The sequence below is a fragment of the Ovis aries genome, chromosome X, assembly GCF_016772045.2.
Source record: "Ovis aries strain OAR_USU_Benz2616 breed Rambouillet chromosome X, ARS-UI_Ramb_v3.0, whole genome shotgun sequence".
In the NCBI taxonomy this organism is placed as follows: Eukaryota; Metazoa; Chordata; class Mammalia; order Artiodactyla; family Bovidae; genus Ovis; species Ovis aries.
This window is the reverse complement of record NC_056080.1, coordinates 108,609,481-108,630,848: the sequence shown is the minus strand read 5'-3', so window position 1 is coordinate 108,630,848 and position 21,368 is coordinate 108,609,481. Positions and strand designations below refer to the sequence as shown.

Here is a 21,368-nt window from a genome sequence, read left to right as displayed (position 1 = left end):
CAGAATAAAAGGGGAGTCCTTTCTCTGAATGAGGCTTTGGTTTAAGGGAATGTTGTTGCTGGCTTGATCCTCTAGACCACTAAAAACTTTCTCCAAATCAGTAATAAAGCAGTTCTACTTTCTTATCATTCATGTGTACACTGGAATAGCACTTTTTATTTCCTTCAAGAACTTTTCCTTTGCATTCACAACTTATTTAACTGGCACAAGAGGCCTGTCTCAGCTTTCAACATGCCTTCCTTGCTAACCTTCATCATTTCTAGCCTTTGATTTAAAGTGTGACTCTTCCTTTCACTTGAACACCCAGAGGCCATTGTACAGTTAACTGGTCCAGTTTCAACATTGCTGTGTCTCAGGGAATAGGAAGGCTGGAGGAGAGCAAGAGAGATGGGGGAATGGCCAGTAGAGCAGTCAGAACACACATAGCATCTGTCAATTAAGTTTGCCATCTTATATGGGCATGGTTCATGGCATTCCAGAGCAGTTAAGGTAGTAACATCAAAGATCACTGATCATAGATCACCACAACAAATATATTGATAATAATAATGAAAAAGTTTGAAATATTGTGAGAATTACAAACATGTGACACAGAGACACAAAGTGAGCAAATGCTGTTGTAAAAATGGTGTTAATAGACTTGCTGGACATAGGGTGGCCACAAACCTTCAGTTCTTAAAAGTCATAATATCTGTGAAGCACAATAAAGCAAAATGCAGTTAAGAAATGTAGGCCTGTATGTGATTATTTCTTTAGGGCAGACTCCTAGAAGTAGAATTCCTTGGTCAAGGAACATTCCCAGTATAAATTTTGATAGACAATCAATAGCAATCGCAAAAGTGCTTTCCAAAAGCAATTTACCACTTTATAGACCTATCAGCAGTGTATAAGCAAGAGTACTTCTTGACTCCCAGGTGCCAAGTTAGGTACCAGTTAGGTACCAAGTTAGGTACCAGATGAAGACACAGTACCTGTCCTTTCAGTGCTTAAAATTATGAGGCATTCATATAAGTAGGTATCTTCAATATAGCATGGTAAGTTCTGCAACACAGGTCGGAAAGAGAAAGACCATACCACTTTGTGAAATGCTCTAGATAGTCAAGATCAACACTGTCCAACAGAAATACAACCCGAACCACATATAGGGCTGGTGCACTGGGATGACCCAGAGAGATGGTATAGGGAGGGAGGTGGGAGGGGGGAATTGGGATTGGGAACACGTGTACACCCGTGGCAGATTCATGTTGATGTCTGGCAAAACCAATACAGTATTATAAAGTAAAATTTAAAAATAGTGTTTTAAATTTTATAATTGCCACATTAAAAATGTGATAAGGAACTGGTGGAGTTAATTTAAATAAATTTTGATATAATCAAATATATATCTAAAATATTAACATTTCAGCATGTAATCAATATAAAAATTATTAATTGGATAATTTACATCATCTCCTTTATATTAAGCCTTTGACTCTGACTAATCACATTTCAAATGCTTGGTAGACACGTGTTGCCATGTTGTGGCTGCCATATTAGACAGTACAGACCTAGGTCATTCAGCATGCATTTCCTATATCTACTTCTGAAGCATTTCTCCCTGAAGTCTCTCCCCCTATAAGTGTATATTTGCCTATTGAGGGGGATTGGATTGGGGAAGTGTTATCAATTATAAACATTACTAGACACCATCGGTCTTAATTATGAGAAACAAAGGCCAACATCCTAACACAGAGTGCAGAGAAATAACTGCAGAGAGACTTGGAGGTTTCAGCCTATAGAAATATGCAAAAAGTACTTCTTATGAAGTCAGCCTGCCTTGAGAGCCAAGATGCTTGATTGAGTTTGACAACTGGGGACAGCAAGATACTCCATTTGTTACCTTAACTTTGTAATAAATTTATAATTTCAGAGCATAGCTTTTTGCAATTGGATAAAACAAGAAGGAGAAGAATTATAAAATCTATAGGACTCAGCACTAAGGAACATTTGTGAGGAGAGCAGTAGGAACTGCCATTCTTAATCAACTGAAAAGACTAGAATATCTGAATAGGCAGACACATTCTGTCCAGACATGGAATTTCAGGGTAGTGCAAATATTGGAATGGTACTTCTTGAGAGATCTGGGTAGTGTCCAACTCTACTCATTGAGTTTGTAAATTTTCATATAGTTTATACGTGTCTTTAGGAAAAAGAATTTTGACTTTGAGGTCAGGAGTCATTGTATTAGATCTACGGTAACCAGTAGTGCTCATTTATAGGTAAATGTTGTGGCATTGTGCGAGTTAGTTTTATTACTTTCTATACCACTCTAATGACAAAGTGAAGAGGAACTAAAGAAACTCTTGATGAGGGTAAAGGAAGAGAGTGAAAAACCTGGCTTAAAACTAAATATTTAAAACAACAACAACAACAACAACACTAAGATCATGGCATCTGGTCCCATCACTTCATGGCAAATAGAAGGGGAAAAGGTAGAAGCAGTGACAGATTTCCTCTTCTTGGGCTCTAAACTCACAGCAGAACAGCAGATGGTGACTGCAGCCATAAAATTAGAAGACGATTGCTTCTTGGAAGGAACGCTAAGACAAACCTAGATGGTGTGTTTAAAAAGCAAACACATCATTTTGCCGACAAAGGTCTGTATAGTCAAGGCTATGGTCTTTCCAGTAGTCACATGCAGTTGTGAGAGCTGGACCATAAAGAAGGCAAGCGCTGAAGAATTGATGCTTTTGAACCGTGGTGCTGGAGAAGACTCTTGATAGCCCCTTGGAAAGCAAGGAGATCAAACAAGTCAATCTTAAAAGAAAGCAAAGCTTAATACTCATTGAAAGGACTGGTACTGAAGCTGAAGCTCCAATACTTTGGCCATCTGATGAGAACAGCCGACTCACTGGAAAAGACCCTAATGCTGGGAAAGATTGAGGGAAAGAGAAGGGGGTGACAGAGGATGAGATGGTTGGATGAAATCACCAATTCAATGGATGTGAGTTTGAGCAAACTCCAGGAGATAGTGATGGACAGGGAAGCCTGGTGTGCTGCAGTCCATAGGGTTGTGAAGAGTTGGACATGACTTGGCAACTAAACAACAGTAACTCGTAGTTTACTGGTGATCAGAATGTGAAGTTGATTAGAGCACAGAGGTAACAGGATTATGGTTCCAATCCTGTTTTTGAGTTTTTCTACGACTCTTCTCTTTCCTGACTAAGTTCTGGTCACACTGAGCTCCTTAGTGTTCTTTACATAGTTCATATAAGACTTCAGGGCTTTCTGTAATTCCTTTTCCCTTCTTCCTTGGAGGTTTTTAAACTAGATATTCATATGGATTCACTTCACTCAAATCTTGGTTCAAATATTACATACTCCAAGAAGTTTTCCCTGACTACTCTAATTTTTTTTTCCCCTTTATAGCACTTGTTACTGATGGGTATTATTTTACTCACATGAGTTATGGTAGGGTAGAGCTTTCGTTTTTTTTATTTACTGCTATAAATAGAAAAACAGTGCCTGGCACAAACTAGGCATTCAAGAAGTACTTGTTGAATCAATATGTTAATATAACTTAACACTACCCTGTTTGTTCATTACCAGTTGTACCCTTACTTCTAACCAGTGGGCTCATAATGTTTATACTTGGGTTAGGGGGACATGCTTAAAGTGTGGCTATAAATATGTAACATAGATCTGGATGATGATCCACTAGAAGCTAAAGACTATGTCTCTTCCTCATTGGGTATCCAAGGCTGATATGCAACCAATGTGTTCAACAGGCTATGTTGGTTGTTTATATCAAACGTCCATATTTGTCAGCCAATACCTTTGCATTCATGACTGTTTATTACCTTTTCCTGTATTCCCTTCATTCCCCATGTACCCAGCATATGCTTTGAAAATACTTGTTGAAAGAATCAATAAATACATCCCCATAATAGAAGTACTGCCATATCTTTCCCATGGGTGTGTTGGTATATCCTGAAGTTCAATATAGTTTTATACACTGGTCTTAGTGTTAAAAAAATATTATTTCTAACAGAACTCAAATACTAGAGTTGCTTAGTTACCCCAATCTACCCTGCACGTAAATGCTCTCTTTGATTTCTTTTCACATCTCAGTATGTGGAAGTCCAGTTTGGAGGAGAGAAAAGACCCATAGCCTTGCCATGGTACCCATAGTCTGTAGCAAGTCACTTTCATTAAGTATTCATGCAAATGTACATTAAAAACAGCTTGTTACCTAGAAAGGATACAACTAAACTAAAAAAAAATTATTAAGTTTTACCACCCTCAAAGGGTATTTGACTAATTGTGCATACCTCTTTATCTGTCTTGATTGGCTGGAAGCAATCCATTCCATTTATGATGAAAAATTAAACTTTATTTTATTATTTTAAAATGATTCTCAGCACATGCATTTTCTCTCTCATTAAGTGCCCTCGTGTCGGACTCTTTGTGACCCCATAGACTATACAGTCCATGGAATTCTCCAGGCCAGAATACTGGAGTGGGTAGCCTTTCCCTTCTCCAGGGTATCTTCCCAACCCAGGGATCAAACCCAGGTCTTCTGCATTGCAGGCAAATTCTTTATCAGCTGAGCCACAAGGGAAGCCCCGCTCAAGAAATCAGCTTACCTTAAATAAAGTATATAAAATAGCCCTTGATCTTCAAACTGAGAACTACTATGCCTTTTGTTCTTTATGGCCCATCTAATTGCAAAAAAATATCTGAACCAAGAAAGTCAAACACATTTTCAGTGTAACTTTTAAAATCCATCATATTCAAATTATTTGGGGACTGAGTATTTTCTATAAAGCTGATAAATACCTTTAATTGGCGAGAGTATGTTAAACCAACTGTACTTTGAGCAAGGAAATCTCAGGGATGTCCTAATAGAGCTCTATTAGCTTGCCGTCCTGTACCTTATTCAGAACCAGTATCATCTGAGTTTCACTTGTTTCCAATAATTGCAAGAGAAATTCATCAGACAGTACTGGCCTTAATCCAAATAAAAGGGTAGAAACCAATTAAATGCTTAAAAGTTTTAAGGATAAATTAGAAGGTAGGTGTTAGAAATCTCTTTGGCTCAACTCAAAGTGGATGAATGATTTTTAAATAGGCTATCTGGCTAGCTTTCCTATTCTTGGTTGCTAATTCATATGCTATATATTTGTGTTAGACATATAAATAACCCCCATCAGTCCACCTAGGAACAAAAAGGAAAATATGAGATGGCTTATGAACAGATAAACTTTTTTCCCTTTTGGTTGATGTTGAAAATTGCAGTGAGAAAACAAAGGATTACCCCACCTTCTGTCCTAGGCACTATTTTCTCCTAACATTCTCTTCACTCAGTAATCTCAATCATTCTCACTTCAAGTATTGCTTATGTGCATATTTGATTCTGCAGTCTTTCCATAGCCTTTATGTTTCTCCAGAATTTCAAACCTTTGTGTCTGACATGACTTTCTAGATAACCCTTCAGTCCCTGGAACCTGGCATCTCCAAATGTGAATTCACTATATTCCTCCTGGGGTTTCCCAGGTGGCACTAGTAGTAAAGAACCTGCCTGCCAAAGCAGGAGACATAAGAGATGTGGGTTTGATCCCTGGGTCAGAAAGATCCCCTGGAGGAGGGCATGGCAACCCACTCCACTATTCTTGCCCTAAGAATCCCATGGACAGAGGAACCTGGCAGACTGCGGTCCGTAGGGTCGCAAGGAGTCGGACATGACTGAAGCGACTTAGCATGCATGCACACATATTCCTCCCATCACTCCTCCCTTCCCCAGACTACCTAGTAAGCATTTAATAAACACATATCTGGTACCAACTATTTGTAGCTAGTACTAAGCTAAGTGTGAAATCCCTAACTCTGTTAATGGTTCCACCATGCTTTCAGTTATCAGGCTCAAAATCTTAATCATTTTGGTTTCCATCACTCTTTCCTATGCCCATCCCCAGCACACCTACACATGTGCACATTAGTGCAAGCACACACACACCCACTCATACACAGAGCTTGTTGCCAGATGATTCTTCTTAAAGAATCACCTTCTTTGCATTCGCACAGCCACCACCCTAAATGAGGCACTCATCATTTTTCACCTACAGTATTACAATGCCATGCCAATTTGTGTTCTTGCCAGAACTTTAGCCTCCAATCCATCCTTTTCCACATTACTACTGAATTTATCTTTTTACAAAGGGTGCTCTGATGATATCATTTATTTGCCTAGAAACCATCAGTGCTCCTCATTGCTATCAAATTAATCTTCCTAGAGAAAACTGATCCTATTACTCATCTATTCAGAAAATGGCAGTGTCTCCCAGCTGCCCAGTAAATTGAATCCAAATAGCTAAGGGTGGCATTCAATGTCCTCTACAATATGGCCCTTACCTACTGTTCTGGCCTTAATTTCCACTAACTTCTATACATAGTTAAACTTCAATCAACCCCAGCAACTTCCTTTGGCTCAAATACATCCTGTGCTTTACAAAACCATATTTTGTTCAGCCTGCCCCCTTACCCCTCCCATTCCTGACACCTGTCCCATATATCCTTCAAAGTCTGTGTCAAATCCTACTTCCTTCATAAAACCATCCCTGATCAACCAAGTCAATTTTATTCTATTGTTCCTTTAACACATTTCTTTTAAAACAAAAATTTCTTTTTTTCCCCCAGATGGCAAACATCACACATGTTCACTGTAAACAATATAGACAATACAGAAATCATAAAGATGAAAATTAAACTCCTCCATAATCGCCCCATACTTTTTAATATGTTGCAGTATATCCTCTCAGCCCTTTGTCCAGACAGCAACATATGTACACACACACGATATAGATCATGCTATTCATACTGTTTAGTAGCCTGATGTTTTTCATTTGATGCATCATAAATATTTCCCATGCCATTACATAGTCTTCTGCAACATGATTTAATAACCACTTAATCTTGTACTATTTATAATATCATCAGTTATTTAATTAATCTTCTACGGCTTGTTTTCTTGCAGCAGTACATTTGTTCGGCCTGACTTGGCAGTTGCAACCCGCTGAAGGACAGCTCTATGAAAATGGAGTTAGCAAGGGGAACAGAGGGACTGAATCCATGGATACCACTTATTCTCCAATTGGAGGAAAAGTTTCCGATAAATCAGAGAAAAAAGGTACAAATCAAAATGATTGGTTGATTATTGATTACTTTTTTTCTATTTTGGTCATTAGTGCCAAATCTGGGATGGTTTCATTTCACATTAAATTTCATGATCACTCAAAAGAAATACTCTACGTGGACAGAATAAATACATGTAAATGTCTTGTGAAAAGAGATTCTCTATTGCCTTGAGTATAAACCAATTAAACTTTTCAAATATATTGGCAGTTTTCAAAATAGATAAATATATACAGGATGGAGGTTTCCATACAATGGAAATTGCATTTTACGTATAGCTACCCTGAAGCAACGTGGGATTTTGATTAAGTTCTCTGTGTTCAAGCTGAGCATTTATATATAACATTTTACAAAGGGTATATGGAAATTTCTTCTGTTTATAATAAAATGCCTTCTATGTGTGATACAAGGGTGAATGTTTATGTCAATGTAGGGGAATATGAATTGTTTCCTCTTTGGGAAACATGAATTCTTCCTAGTTGGGGAAAAGAAAAAAGCACCTTGAGCATTGAATTGTTAAATTTAACCAACCTAAGCTTGAACTGCCTGACTTATTTACAATAAATATCACAGTACCAGCAGTCTGAACATCTTATTTCATGCTAAATTATCTTAGTCTTAAAATTTAAATATTGAAAATTTGTATTGTGATTTCTCTTGATTTGTTTTGATATAAGATACAGTATAGAAGAGCCATGTAAAATATCAGTACATCAGTTCCAAAAGTAAAAGTTGCAAACAAAATGTATGACCACTACTATCCTAAAAATATTTTTAGATCAAATATAAACAAATGAATAAATGAATGACTCAAACCCTACCCTTAAGCTTATAATTTTATAGGGGTGGAAAATCAGTTTTGGTTCACTAGTTGAAAATAGGTTTTTATGGTTATTCTGATTACTGTGCTTGTGTTTTTAGTTCCTTTCGTGGAGTTATTTTAGGGTATTGTTGGTTTTATTTTTCTTTGCTTTTGAAAAAGGAACTTTGCTTTGGTCTATGCTTTAGTAAAAAATTAATGGTTAGGGTTCAGGACAACATTATGGTTTATTCTAGTTTTCAATTCACAATGCAGTTTGCTTTATGTCCTTCCTTAGAATTACTGTTTCTAGCCTGAGCTGACCTTTCCCAGCAATTTCATTGTTGCTGCTGAGAGGGGTTGAGGGTAGTACAGGGGTCACAGATGGCAGAGGAAAGGGTCTGAATACACTTGGGCTTGGATATTTTCTCCCTTACCTTCTCTCCTACTATTTATTTAATTCCTCTATATGTGCAAATACAAGAGCCACCATTTGGCATCATATGCCTAGGTTTTGCCAGGCACACTGAAAATCATGAATTATCTGTTTGGTAAAATATAACAGGTTATCGCATAGGTGTCATCAAAACATATTCATTTTTTATTCTAATTCAGGTTTCTATAGTCCTTTCCAAAAAAATAGTTTGATGATGATGATGATGACTAAACTGTATTAAACAATTACCGTATGCCAAAAATTACTCCAGACACTTAATATGTAGAGCTTCCCTGATAGCTCAGTTGGTAAAGAATCTGTCTACAATGCAGAAGACCCTGGTTCGATTCCTGGGTCGGGAAGATCCGCTGGAGAAGGGATAGGCTACCCACTTCCGGTATTCTTGGGCTTCCCTTGTGGCTCCACTGGTGAAGAATCCACCTGCAATGCAGGAGAGCTGGGTTTGATCCCTGGGTTGGGAAGATCCCCTGGAGAAGGGAATAGCTACCCACTCCAATATTCTGGCCTGGAGAATTCCATGAACTGTATAGTCCATGGGGTCACAAAGAGTCAGACATGACTGAGCGACTTTCACTTTCATTTAACATGTATTATATCATGAAAGTAACACTGTGGTCCCCATTTTCCAAATGAGAATTTAAGCACAGAGAGTTTAAGTAATTTTCCCAAGGTAACAAAGCTAGAAACTCGTGGTCTGATTGCAGAGCTCTGTCTCTTAACTTTTGCATTCTACTGAAATTCACACATGAAATGTAAATAAAAATCCCAAAAAAACATTTCACACACTGAAAGCAGAACCTCAGTGTCTATTCATGATATATTTTAGATAAATTCAGTATGCGCGTCCAACTCTTTGCGACCCTATGCACAAACTCTGTATACCTCTATTTTAATGTATTGTGACAAGTTTCATAAATGAAAAATGTTTTTAAGTTTATGCTCAGTTACAACAAGAAACAGGCCAAAGCAATTTCAATTTAATACTTATTAAGAAGAATCATTAAAGGTTGATGCTATATATCCCAAGTTATAATCTTAAACTGACTTTTTATGGAAGTCTAAACAAAACCTTAACAAGAACTGCACATCATAGTCCTGCTCTATTAGGTCTTTACTGCATATTACTTATCAAGTAAAAACATAGTGCCTCTTTTATAATGTCATGTGTATACTAAACCAATCCTTACAGAAGATGTAATATACCGTAAAGATATTTCCAAATGGTCAGTGTATCCTTTTATAATTTTCTAGACATCACACAAGCCCATAAATACAGTTCTAAAAACATGTCTTAATATAAACTTGAAAACCAGATCATTCCTTTTACATTGTTTTCTTTACTGTCTAGAGAATTGGACAATAAAGCATTGTAGTTAAGAGCCTGGACTCTGGAGTCAGACTTGGCTTTGAATACTGACTGATTTTGTCATTTACTGGCTCTCTAACCTCAGGCAATTAACACAGTCTTGCTGAACCAGGGTTTCCCATGTGGCACTAGTGATAAAGAATCTGCCTGCCAACGCAGGATACATAAGAGACTCGGGTTCAATACCTGGGTCGGGAAGATCCCCTGGAGAAGAGCATGGCAACCCACTCCAGCATTGTTGCCTGGAGAAGCCCACGGACAGAGGAGCCTGGAGGGCTACAGTCCATAGGGTCACAAAGAGTCGGACATGCCTGAAGCACTTTGGACGTACACATGCCTTACTGAACCAGTGTCCTCATCTGCAACATAAGGGTGATAATAATAGTAACTGTCTCATATAGTGGTTTTAAGGAGTAAGTGAGACAATGGATAAAAAGCGTATAGCACAATGTTAAGCATATTTTTTTAATTTAGAAAAATAATTATTATAGGGTCAAATGATTGGAAAATTACCTTGAGTTTATTGGCATCCTACTAGCTACTGTGTAATTCCCTGGTGGTAGAAGGTAAAGCGTCTGCCTACAATGTGGAAGACCCGGGTTCAATCCCTGGGTCGGGAAGATTTCCTGGAGAAGGAAATGACAACCCACTCCGGTATTGTTGCCTGGAAAATCCCATGGATGGAGAAGCCTGGTATGCTACAGTCCATGGGGTCGCAAAGAGCTGGACACGACTGAGCGACTCTACTTACTTTACTTACTAGCTTCTATAGATCCTGCTTTCAAACTGGCATCAACTTTTTCATTTCAGATGATGTCCTCCCTAGCGTTTAGATGTTTTCTCTCTTTAAAGTTTGATCTCTCTTTACTTATCAATTTAGCATCTATCATTTTTAAATTATCATCATCTTCATCATCAAAGGCATGGATAAGTAGAATGGCACTTTAAAAATAATGAAATTCTACTAGAATTGGTCCCCCATTAACAGTAGCTATGTGTATCTGCTTTTCATTAGATGAAAGAATTTTCTTACCTCTTAGTTTTCAAAATGGAAGAAAAAAAGAATATTTGATTATAGACATTTAGTGTGCTAGAATTTTCTTTTTGAAATTTATTTGAATAATTTAAATTTAATTTCAAAAAGAAGACATAAGTCACACATGTTGGAATCTACCAGAAAAATCAGTTATCCATTGTTCAGTAATGTAGTAATTGAAAGTATTGTTCTAAAACAGGCCCTACTATCTTAGAAGCTAACAAACTAGCCATAACTCACTCTCTTTAGCTCATAAATATTATGTAACAACTGGTTTAAACAAAGGGGATATAAACAAATGAGACACTTGTTCCCAGACCTGAGTCATGTAATGTCCATAAACTGAACTACAAAATAACTGCAGTATAATTTATCAACAGATACAGAATGTTAAAATCTTAAAGATTATCAAATCCAACATCTTTATTTAAAGATGAAGAAACTGCGGTCCAGAAGGGTCAAGAACACACAGAGAGAACTGGGGCTAGAACCAAGGACACCTGGTTCTACCTCTTTTGTTTTTCATCTGTTATTGTAATAATGTAACACAAACTAAACATATAAATTGCTAAAGAGGTTTTCTAAGGGGGTATCAAAGACAAAAACTGAGCCAGCAAGAAAAGTTGTTTTATTCAGGCCATAGCAATAGACAGAGCACCCCAGATTCAAAGATCAGAGTGTGTGGGCCAGGTGGTTTTGCCCAAGGAGTACATGATTTACAGTCGGAATTGTTTTGTACTCAGGGGAAATCTCCGTCACTCAGACGAACAGGAAATATTTTCTGTCTATCTAGTTGAAGGGAAACAAATAGTTCTAATCTCAGCTAATTATTTATGAGAGAGAATGGGAAATTGGAGAATCTGTATCTGATCTTTGAGCAGGTTCCAGCCAGAAGGAAAAGATCTGTGTAAACAAGGGAGTCATATACAATTCTGTGGGAGGCCTAAGAAAGAAAGGACAGAGAGCTTTAATCTAATAAATCATAGGCAAAAAGGTTTTCAACTTGGTTATTTCTGTTTCTTTGTTTTGTGGTAAGCCACTTCCTAAAGCATAAAAGGGTTGGAAGGATGTCTGAAAGCAAAAGCTTGGGGGAATCTCTTAACCAGCTCTGTTCTCCAGGAGCATAAGGCTGAGGTAAAATCCAGCATTGTCAGTAGCAATTTGAATGTGGAGAAAGCTTATTGGGTAGATGAGGGGACTGAATTCCTGCGGGTTGGATGCCCAAATAGAGCACCAGGAATGACAAGGGTGGGTGGAGAGACCAAAAACTAAAGGACAGTAAACGAAATTCGCTCAATCATGTCCGATTCTTTGCAACCCCATGGACTGTACAGTCCATGGAATTCTCCAGGCCAGAGTACTAGAGTGGGTAGCTGTTCCCTTCTCCAGGGATCTTCCCAACCCAGGGATCGAACCCAGGTCTCCTGCACTGCAAGCAGATTCTTTACCAGCTGAGCAACCAGGAAAGTACCAAGGATAATAAAGATAGCCTTTATCTCCTTTACAATTTTTGCAAAAGGCTGGCCTTGGGGAGAAGTGACATTTCGTTTATGCTCATCCTACAAAACCTACCTCTGCAAAGTTGAAGAAAAAGAACTAAGATATTTTCTAGTCAACATCTGCTGACTGTACAACCATGTAAACAATGTATAGCTGATTAATATGACACAATTTACAGCCTGTCTTGAAGATGCTTCAGCCAAGACTAAACTGTGACTGTAGCTTCACCTCTCTAGGCTCCAATTTCTCCTCTGGAAAAAAAAGGGAGTTGGCTTTGCAGGGAAGAAAAAATAATTTTCCCTCTACCCTTCTAGGTTCTTAGATGAGACCCCGTTGTAATAAAAAGAAAGATAAACAGGAGGAAAACAAGCAAGTTAAATAACATGTATTCCTCCTGTATTCATGGGAGATACCCAGGAAAACTGAGCAACTCTCTAAAATGACCTAAGTCATGTGAAGACAAAAGATGTGAGGGAAGTCAGTCAAGAGAGGGTATTAGGAAAAGCACAGTAAATAGTATGGTTTATGCAGATTTAAGTCATTTCCTTCTCTGATCAGAGCTTCTAAAGATTTAGAATTACCCTTCTCTTCCTTGTAGAGAGAATGAGTGCTAAGTCGCTCAGTCGTGTCCAACTCTTTGCGACCCCATGGACTGTAGCCTGCCAGGCTCCTCTGTCCATGGGATTCTCCAGGCAAGAATACTGGAGTGGGTTGCCATGCCCTCCTCCAGGGGACCTTCCCAACCTAGGATTGAACCCCAGGTCTCTGTCGTCTCCTGCATTGGTAGGCAGGTTCTTTGCCACTGAGCCATCTGGGAAGCCCAGAGAGGGGGAGATACCCATACAAATGGAGATTTCCCTTATAAGTCTTGCAAAGGATAACTTTTAACTTGTAATTTTTAACTTGCTAAAGGGTCTCTTGTAAAAGGGAAGTCCTACTCACTTGTCAGATCTTTTCCTATGTCTGCTGTTTCTCAAGAGTAATCAACTCATGATAATCCTTATGCCAAAGAGGAATATTTTGGGGTGGCAAATTCTGCTCCCCTTCAGCTTGTAAACCTTTTGGTGGGGGAGGGGTCATGGGAAGTGAAATACTGTTTGCAAATAAAATATTACCTGGCAATTGGAAACAGATGAGGCTTTTATCTGTTATATATTTCCAATTGCCAGGTAAGATTTCATTTGTCAGTTGGACAAGCTTGTCTCTAAGATCCGTTCTAGCTGTTTACAAGTCAGTGAATTCAAATTATGCAATAAATGAAGAACAATTAGCCATCCCAAGTAAAACATGACCTATTTTTGCAAAAGAGCATCTACTCCAGGAAAGTGGTTGAAATGTGTGTCTATAAAATTTGTTTTTCCTTTTAAAGTACTTGCAAAGAATTCTGTTGTAATTCAAATAGTTAATTCCCAGTTTTCTGCATTATAAGTTTCAGTTTTTGACATGTATGTTAACAATAATCATCTGTACTTAGAAAGCATTTACAATTTCAAAATACTTTAATGTCTTTTATCCACATAATAGTTTTATGAGGTAGCAGCTATTGTTACCCTTGTTTTATAGTTGAAAAGGAAAGTGCAAGAAGGTTAAGTGACTTGCCTTGCTTAGTAGACATAACTACAGGCAGAACTCAGATTAGAATCCAATGTCTTTACTGTTATCTCAGCACCCTTCTTTGAGTCTTTTCTGTTGTTGTTGTTGTTTTAAATTCTTTTCCCTGTTGTCTCAGCACCCTTCTTTGAGTCTTTTCTTTTTATAAAACATTCTTTTTTCAAGGCCAATTGTTTTAGTAACAGCTGTCCTGATAAAGATCTCAATGCTAAGAGTGATATCCTTTCCCTAAGAGCACTTTATTTTTTTGCCTTTTCTGCACTGTATTTTTTTATCTTATTTTATTGTTCTTGTAATTCCTTTTAAGCCTTTTATTCTCCCACTACATGTATTACCATATCTTCCCCATGTGAATAGTCATCAGTAGTTATCCATTTTCTAGTCCCACGACCAATATAAAAAGTCACCATACTCACCATTATCAGTTTTCTCCTGCTTTATCCTTAACGTCTATTTTCCAAAGCATTCTAGCTGCCATCATTACTTAATTTCAGACTTAATCTTCTTACCTGTCTCTATAGTGTTCTGCATTTAAAAAAATTTATTGCAGTATAGTTGATCTGCAGCATTAAATAGTTGTGTACAGCATGGTGGTGGTTTATCGTTAAGTCATGTCTGACTCTTGCAGCCCCATAGACTGTAGCCCACCAGGACCCTCTGTCCATGGGATTTCCCAGGCAAGAATACTGGATTGCCATTTTTCAGTATTTGTACAGACTATACTTCAGTGTAACTTATTATAATGGCTATAATTCTCTGCTGTACAATATATCTTTGTTGCTTATCTATTTAATCTTTTAACCCCATATTTCTAATTTGTCACTTCCCTTTCCACACTGGTAACCATTAGTTTGTTTTTTATATCTGTGAATCTGCTTCTGTTTTCTGTATATATTCATTTGTATTGTTTTTTAGATTCTATATATAAATTATATCGTACAAGTATTTGTCTTTCTTTGTTTGACTTGTTTCACAAGCATAATATTCTCTAGGTTCATCCATGTTGCTGCAAACAGTGGTATTTTATTCTTTTTATGGCTGAGTAATATGCCCTTGTGACATACACGCAATGGAATAGATGTGTGTATACCACATCTGAAGCCAGTCATCTGGTGATGGGCAGTAGGGCTCCTTCCATTTCTTGATCATTGTAAATAAAGATGCTGTGAACATTGGGGTGCACGTAACTTTTCATTTTTTCCATTTATATACTCATGAGTTAGATAGCTGGATCATATGATAGTTTAATTTTTATTTTTTTTTTGAGGCAAGTCCATACTATTTTCCACAGTGTGTTCACTAATTTACATTCCCACCAACAGGATACAAGGATCCCTTCACTCCGCATTCATTCTAGCATTGGTTATTTGTAGACTTTTTGATGATAGCCATTCTGATAGTTGTGAGGTGATATCTCATTTTTGTTATGATTTGCATTTCTCTAATAATTAGCAGTGTTGACCATCTTGGCCTGTTAGCCATCTGTATATCTTCTTTGGTAAAACCTCTGTTTAAGTCTTCTGTCCATTTTTTGATTGGGTTGTTAATTTTTTGATATTGATTGTAAGAGCTCTTTGTATATTTTAGGTATTAACCCCTTGTTGGTCATATTGTTTGCAAATATTTTCTTCCTTTCAGTAGGCAGTTTTTTCATTTAGTTTACTGATTTCCCTCACTATGAAAAAGCTTTTAAATTTGATTAGATCCAATTTGTTTATTTTTGCTTTTATTTCTTTTCCCTTAGGAGACAAATCCCAAAACTATGTTGCTGTGATTTATGTCAAAGAGTGTCCTACCTATGTTTTCTTCTAGGAGTTCTGTGGTTTCAGGTCTTGCATTTCAGGTCTTGTTTATTTTTGTATACAGTGTGAGGAAATGTTTTGACCTCATTGATTTACATGTATCAGTTCAGTTTTCCCAACAGCACTTGTTGAAGAGTCTGTCTTTTCTCCATTGTATAATTTTGCCTGCTTTGTCATATATTAGGTGCATGGTTTAATCTCTGAGTTTTCTATCTTGTTCCATTGATCTATGTGTCTGTTTTAGTGCCAGTACCATGCTTTTTGATTACTGTAGCTTTATATTATAGTATGAACTCTGGGAACATGATACCTCCAACTTTGTTCTTTATTCTCAAGATTGCTTTGGCAATTCAGGGTCTTTTTGTGGTTCCATATGAATTTTAGTGTTATTGTTCTAGGTTCTGTGAAAAAATATCATGGGTATTTTAATAGGAATTGCATTAAATCTGTATATTGCTTTCAATCATATGGCCATTTTAACAATACTAATTCTTCCAATGCAAGAGCATGGGATATCTTTCCATTTCTTTGTATCATCTTCAGTTTCCTTCATCAATGTTTTATAGTTTTCAGAGTATAGGTCTCTCACCTCCTTGATTAAGTTTTTCTTAGATATTTTATTCTTTCTCTTTCTAATAGTTAATTTTTAATGTATAGAAAAGCAACCAATTTCTGTACATTAGTTTTGTTTCCCACAACTTTGTGGAGTTCATTTGTTAGTTCTAATAGTTTGAGGATGAAGACTTTAGGGTTTTCTATATGAAGTATCATGTCATCTTCAAAGAGTGACAGTTTTAATTCTTCCTTTCCAATTTGGATACCTTTTATTTCTTTTCATTGTCTGATTGCTGTGGCTTGAAATTCCAATACTATATCAAATAGAAGTGGCCATCCTTGTCTTCTTCCTGAATTTAGAGGAAAAGCTTTCTTTTCAAATACCATTGAGTATGATGTTAGCTGTGTGTTTGTCATAAATTGTCTTTATTATGAGATATGTTCCCTCTACCCACTTTAATGAGAGTTTGCATCACTAATGGATGTTAAATTTTTGTCAAATGCTTTTTCTATGTCTGTTGAGATGGTCATGTGATTTCTATTTCCATTCCTCCTTTTGTTTATGTTGTGTATCACATTGATTGATATGTGAATTCTGAAGCATCCTTGTATCCTTGGAATAATTCCAGCTTGGTCATGGTATCTCATTCTTTCTCTGTATTGTTGGATTCGGTTTGCTAATATTTTGTTGAGGAATCTTGCATGTATATTCCATCAAATACATTGGCCTGTAATTTTCTTTTTTTTAGTTGTACCTTTGTCTGATTTTGGTATCAGGGTAATGGTGGCCTCGAATGAATTTGGGGATGTTCCATCCTCCAACTTTTTAGGATAGTTGGAGGATAGTTATTAGTTCTTCTTTATATGTTTTATAGAATTCCGCCATGAAGCTGTCTGGTCCTGGACTTTTGTTTGATGGGAGTTTTGTAATTACACCTTCATTTTTACTACTAGTGGTCACTCTGGTCATATTGTCTGTTTCTTCTTGATTCGGTCTTGGAAGATTGTATCTTTTAAGAAATGTGTCTATTTCTTATAGGTTGTCCAATTTGTTGGCATACAGAAGGGTCCTGTTTATTTTTTTAAATCTAATCAGCCATCCTGTCTTTTGACTGGAGCATTTAGTCCATTGATGTTTAAAGTAATTTTGATAGATATGTACTTACTGCCATTTTATTACTTGTTTTCCATCAATTCTAAATGATAATCTTGCTGGGTAAAGTATACTAGGTTGCAGGTTTTTCCCTTTTAGGACTTTGAATATATTATGCTACTCCATCTGGCCTGCACAGTTTCTATGGAGAGATCCACTGATAGCATTATGGCAATCCTCTTGTATATGACTCTGTTTTTTCTCTTCTGCTTTAGAATTCTCTCTTTATCTTTAACTTCTGCCATTTTACTTATGAAATTTCTTGATATGGGTCTGTTTGGGCTTATCTTGTTTGGAATCGTCTGTGCTTCCTGTACCTGGATATCTCTTTCCTTCTTCAAGTTTGGGACATTTTTAGTCATAGTTTCCTCAAATACATTTTTGATACCCTTCTGTCTATTTTCTGTTTTTTGGAGTCTGAATAGTGCATGTGTTGGAAAGTTTCATGTTATCTTAGAGATCTCTTAAGTTGTATTCGTTTTTAAAAATCTGTTCTTCTTTCTGCTGTTCTGATCCAGTGGTTGGTATTACTCTGTCTTCCAGATCACTGTGTGTTCTCTGTATCACTCAGTCTGCTCTTCATTCCCTCTAGTGGGTCTTTTTGTTTCAGCTTTTGAATTATTCATTTCTTATTGGGCTACTTCCTTGTTAAAGTGTTCATTGTTTAGATCAATTCTTTTCCATAATTTAGTTAACATTTTAATACCAATGTTTTGAATTCTTTACCTGATAAATTATTATCTGATAATTTGTTTATTTCTGTTTCAGTATTCATTTGTTCAGGGCTTTTCTCTTGTTCTTTCAATTGTGAGTAGCTCCTCTGCGTTTTAATTTTGCTCAACTTTTTCCATCTGTGTGTGCGTGCTCAGTTGCTTCAGTCATGTTGGACTCTGTGCAACCCTATGTAGCAGTTACCTATTATGGTCTTGAAAGAGTTTTCTTATGTGGGAGCATCTCTATACAGACTGATTGTGCCCAGTGCCTTTGATGGGACAACTGGATTTGATGTGGATGAGGATCAGAATTTTTCCTCAGGGTGTGCTGGCAGTGATTGCCTTGGTAGGGTGTGGGGCTGGAAATGAAAGAGCTAGAGCTGGTCAGGGTATGAGGTGGGGCTTCCTCTCTGCTCAGTGGTTATCAGTGCTCTGTCAGGAGTAGGGTCTGATACCAAGTTGCTGAAGCAGAAGCCCCAAGGGTGGGGCTCAAACTGGCTGTGTTTCCTTTTTTTTTTTTTTTTAATGGCTAATGCATTTTCTTTTTTTTTTTTTTCCTAATTTTCTTTTGTTTTATTTTACTTTACAATACTGTATTGGTTTTGCATACATCAACATGAATCCACCACGGGTGTACATAAGTTCCCACTCCTGAACCCTCCTCCCACCTCCCTCCCCATACCATCCCTCTGGGTTATCCCAGTGCACCAGCCCCAAGCATCCTGTATCCTGCATCGAACCTAGACTGGCAATTCGTGATTTTCCCTCACCCCGCACTGGGACATTTGCCTCAGAGGAGGAGAGTGGTGCAATCAGTGGGGTCCACGTGCAGACAGAGGTCTCATGCACTGCCTATAGAGGGGTCTGCAGCTCTACTCAGATGCAGCCTCGAGTGTGAGTCCCCTTCATCACTCACAGTTGATCACTGCACTGCCCCCACCACCCCTGCTCCCTTGTGGAACTGCTCCACAGGTCTGGTAGGACCCGCTTGGACTCTCTGCATGTATCAAGTAGTCAGTTGTGATAGAGCAGCTGCCCTCAGAGATCTGGGCTGCTTCTGACATGCTGCCTGAGGAAATGTCAACCACAGCTACCATGATTCCACTGGGGCTCTGCCCCGCTACACTGAGTCAGTTCTGCGTCCCATGACCTAATCTTTTCTCTCAGTCCTCTGTTCCCTAGATCTAGTGCCATGCTGTGGCCTGGAGTGTGCAGGGCCAGAGCGTTCGCTCAGCTCAGGCTGTGGTGCATGGCTAGGTGGTCTCAGGAAACCCAGCATCTGCTAGAGCAGATGTCTTTCTGCCCCGCCTAAGGGCAAGTCAGTGAGTCCAGTCTTCTCACAAGCAGAGTCCAGGCTTCACCAGACTTTCTATCTGATTCAGCGGTCCTCCAGACAGCTAAATGGGGCTTGTCTTCTTCACACAGTACTCACAGACTGGGCTGTCCAGGCCGTGGCTCATGCTGCTCCCTCCCCAGGGCCGGTATCTGCCCATGTGGTCTTCCTTTTCCTCCAAGCCCACTCCCAGGAACACAGGTCCCAAACAGAGACTTTTCTCTCTGTCCTACCCATTATGTGGGTACCTTTCTTACAGCCTTGGTCATACAGGAGTCCTTCTACCAGTTTACATTTAGTTTTCAGTGAGGATTATTCCACATGTAGATGTACTTTTATTTTTATTTTTTTTTTTTTTTACTTTACAATATTGTATTGGTTTTGCCATACATCAGCATGAATCCGCCATGGGTGTACACATGTTAAAATAATTATTTATTTATTTTGGCTGTGCCAGTTCTTAGTTGCAGCGCAGGGAATCTTCAGTCTTCGTTACAACGTATGGGATCTTTAGTTGTGGCATGCGAACCTTAGTTGCAGCATGTGGGACCTAGTTCACTGACCAGGAATCAAACCCAGATGCTGTGCATTGGGAGTGTGGAGTCTTAGCCATGGGAACACCAGGAAAGTCTTGTACATGTATTTTTGATATGTTCCTAGAGGGATGTGACTGCCACATCCTCTTACTCTGCTGTCTGGATCTCCCTCCTGTCCCTAAGAGTACTTTGCAAATCTTTTATTTCACACCAAAGTTCTAGGTTCTCCAGACAGTCCCTCCTCCTCAAAGCAGTACACATGCAGTTGCATTCAAACAAGTACCCTCGGGAATTGAAAGTTAAACAGCAACAAAATGCACCTTTCTGACCTCCTTTCCTTGTAGACTTAGCTGAAGAGGTGTGTGTGTGTGTGTGTGTGTGTGTGTGTGTGTGTGTGTGTGTGTGTGTGTGTGTATGTGTTATTTTTGTTTTTTGGCTTTGTTTTGTTTTCTTTTGACCTGCAGAATAGTTATATTTGGCGGCCATTTATGCAATAACAATCTGGAACCTATACAACAGGTTGAATTCTAAATTTACTTATAGTTTCACTATATTTATTTCATAGACCTAGTCAGTAAAGATTCATTTTGTACCAAAGTAAAAAACTATTCCAACTCCATCCAGGTAATCATTGTGCATTCAGATGGAACATAATCCTGCATTATAATTCTGTGGTTCTTCAATATTCTTTCATAGGACATGTGGATATTAAAATGCACTCAGCTGCCCTTTGAGTCAACCATAGTTTCAGTATCTTTTACTTAAAGGATATGAAAGCCTAGGACATTGTTGTAGAATTGGGAATAATTCATATAAGCACAACAAACCACATGAATAAAATAATAGTCATGTACTAACAAAGACAGTAATGTTGGGACCATAACATTATTATTTTTAAAGATTGATGGCAAATTACAGTAAATGTTTCCTATAAAGCCATATAGATGTTTCTCTAACACAGGGTTTCAGGGGGCTCAGCTAGAGTGCTACAGCTTGTTTTCAACTACATTAAATCACTTTATCAATATACTTCAGTTTTAACAAAAGCTTTTCTAAAGCTTACTGGAGACCTGACTTCTCAAATAGATTTATGGAAAGAGTTGACTATACTCACAGGTAAACTTATTTACAGTATAAAAAATTCATGCTAAATGTTCTTGGCCATATATGTTTTATGTTTTACTCTTGTTTCATTTTAATCCTCTTCCTTGTTTTAATCATCTTCCTTTTTAAAAAGCATACCTGTGATGCCATGTAAAATGTGTCTGCCTTTTGGTCCCTCTGGCCCAGTAGGCTACATCTGACAGAGGCACCAAGTAGTTTGCTATAGAATGACA

The 21,368-nt window shown here is 37.9% G+C and overlaps 1 protein-coding gene across 1 annotated transcript in view; it reads left to right on the top strand.

Moving 5' to 3' along the window:
• The window catches only part of TENM1 (teneurin transmembrane protein 1), a 900,209-nt gene that overhangs the window by 586,876 nt on the left and 291,965 nt on the right, over positions 1-21,368 (top strand). The window contains exon 9 of the mRNA XM_027963346.3: positions 7,013-7,165. Coding sequence (XP_027819147.1) covers positions 7,013-7,165 — 153 coding nt within the window. The remainder of the gene's footprint in view (positions 1-7,012; positions 7,166-21,368) is intronic.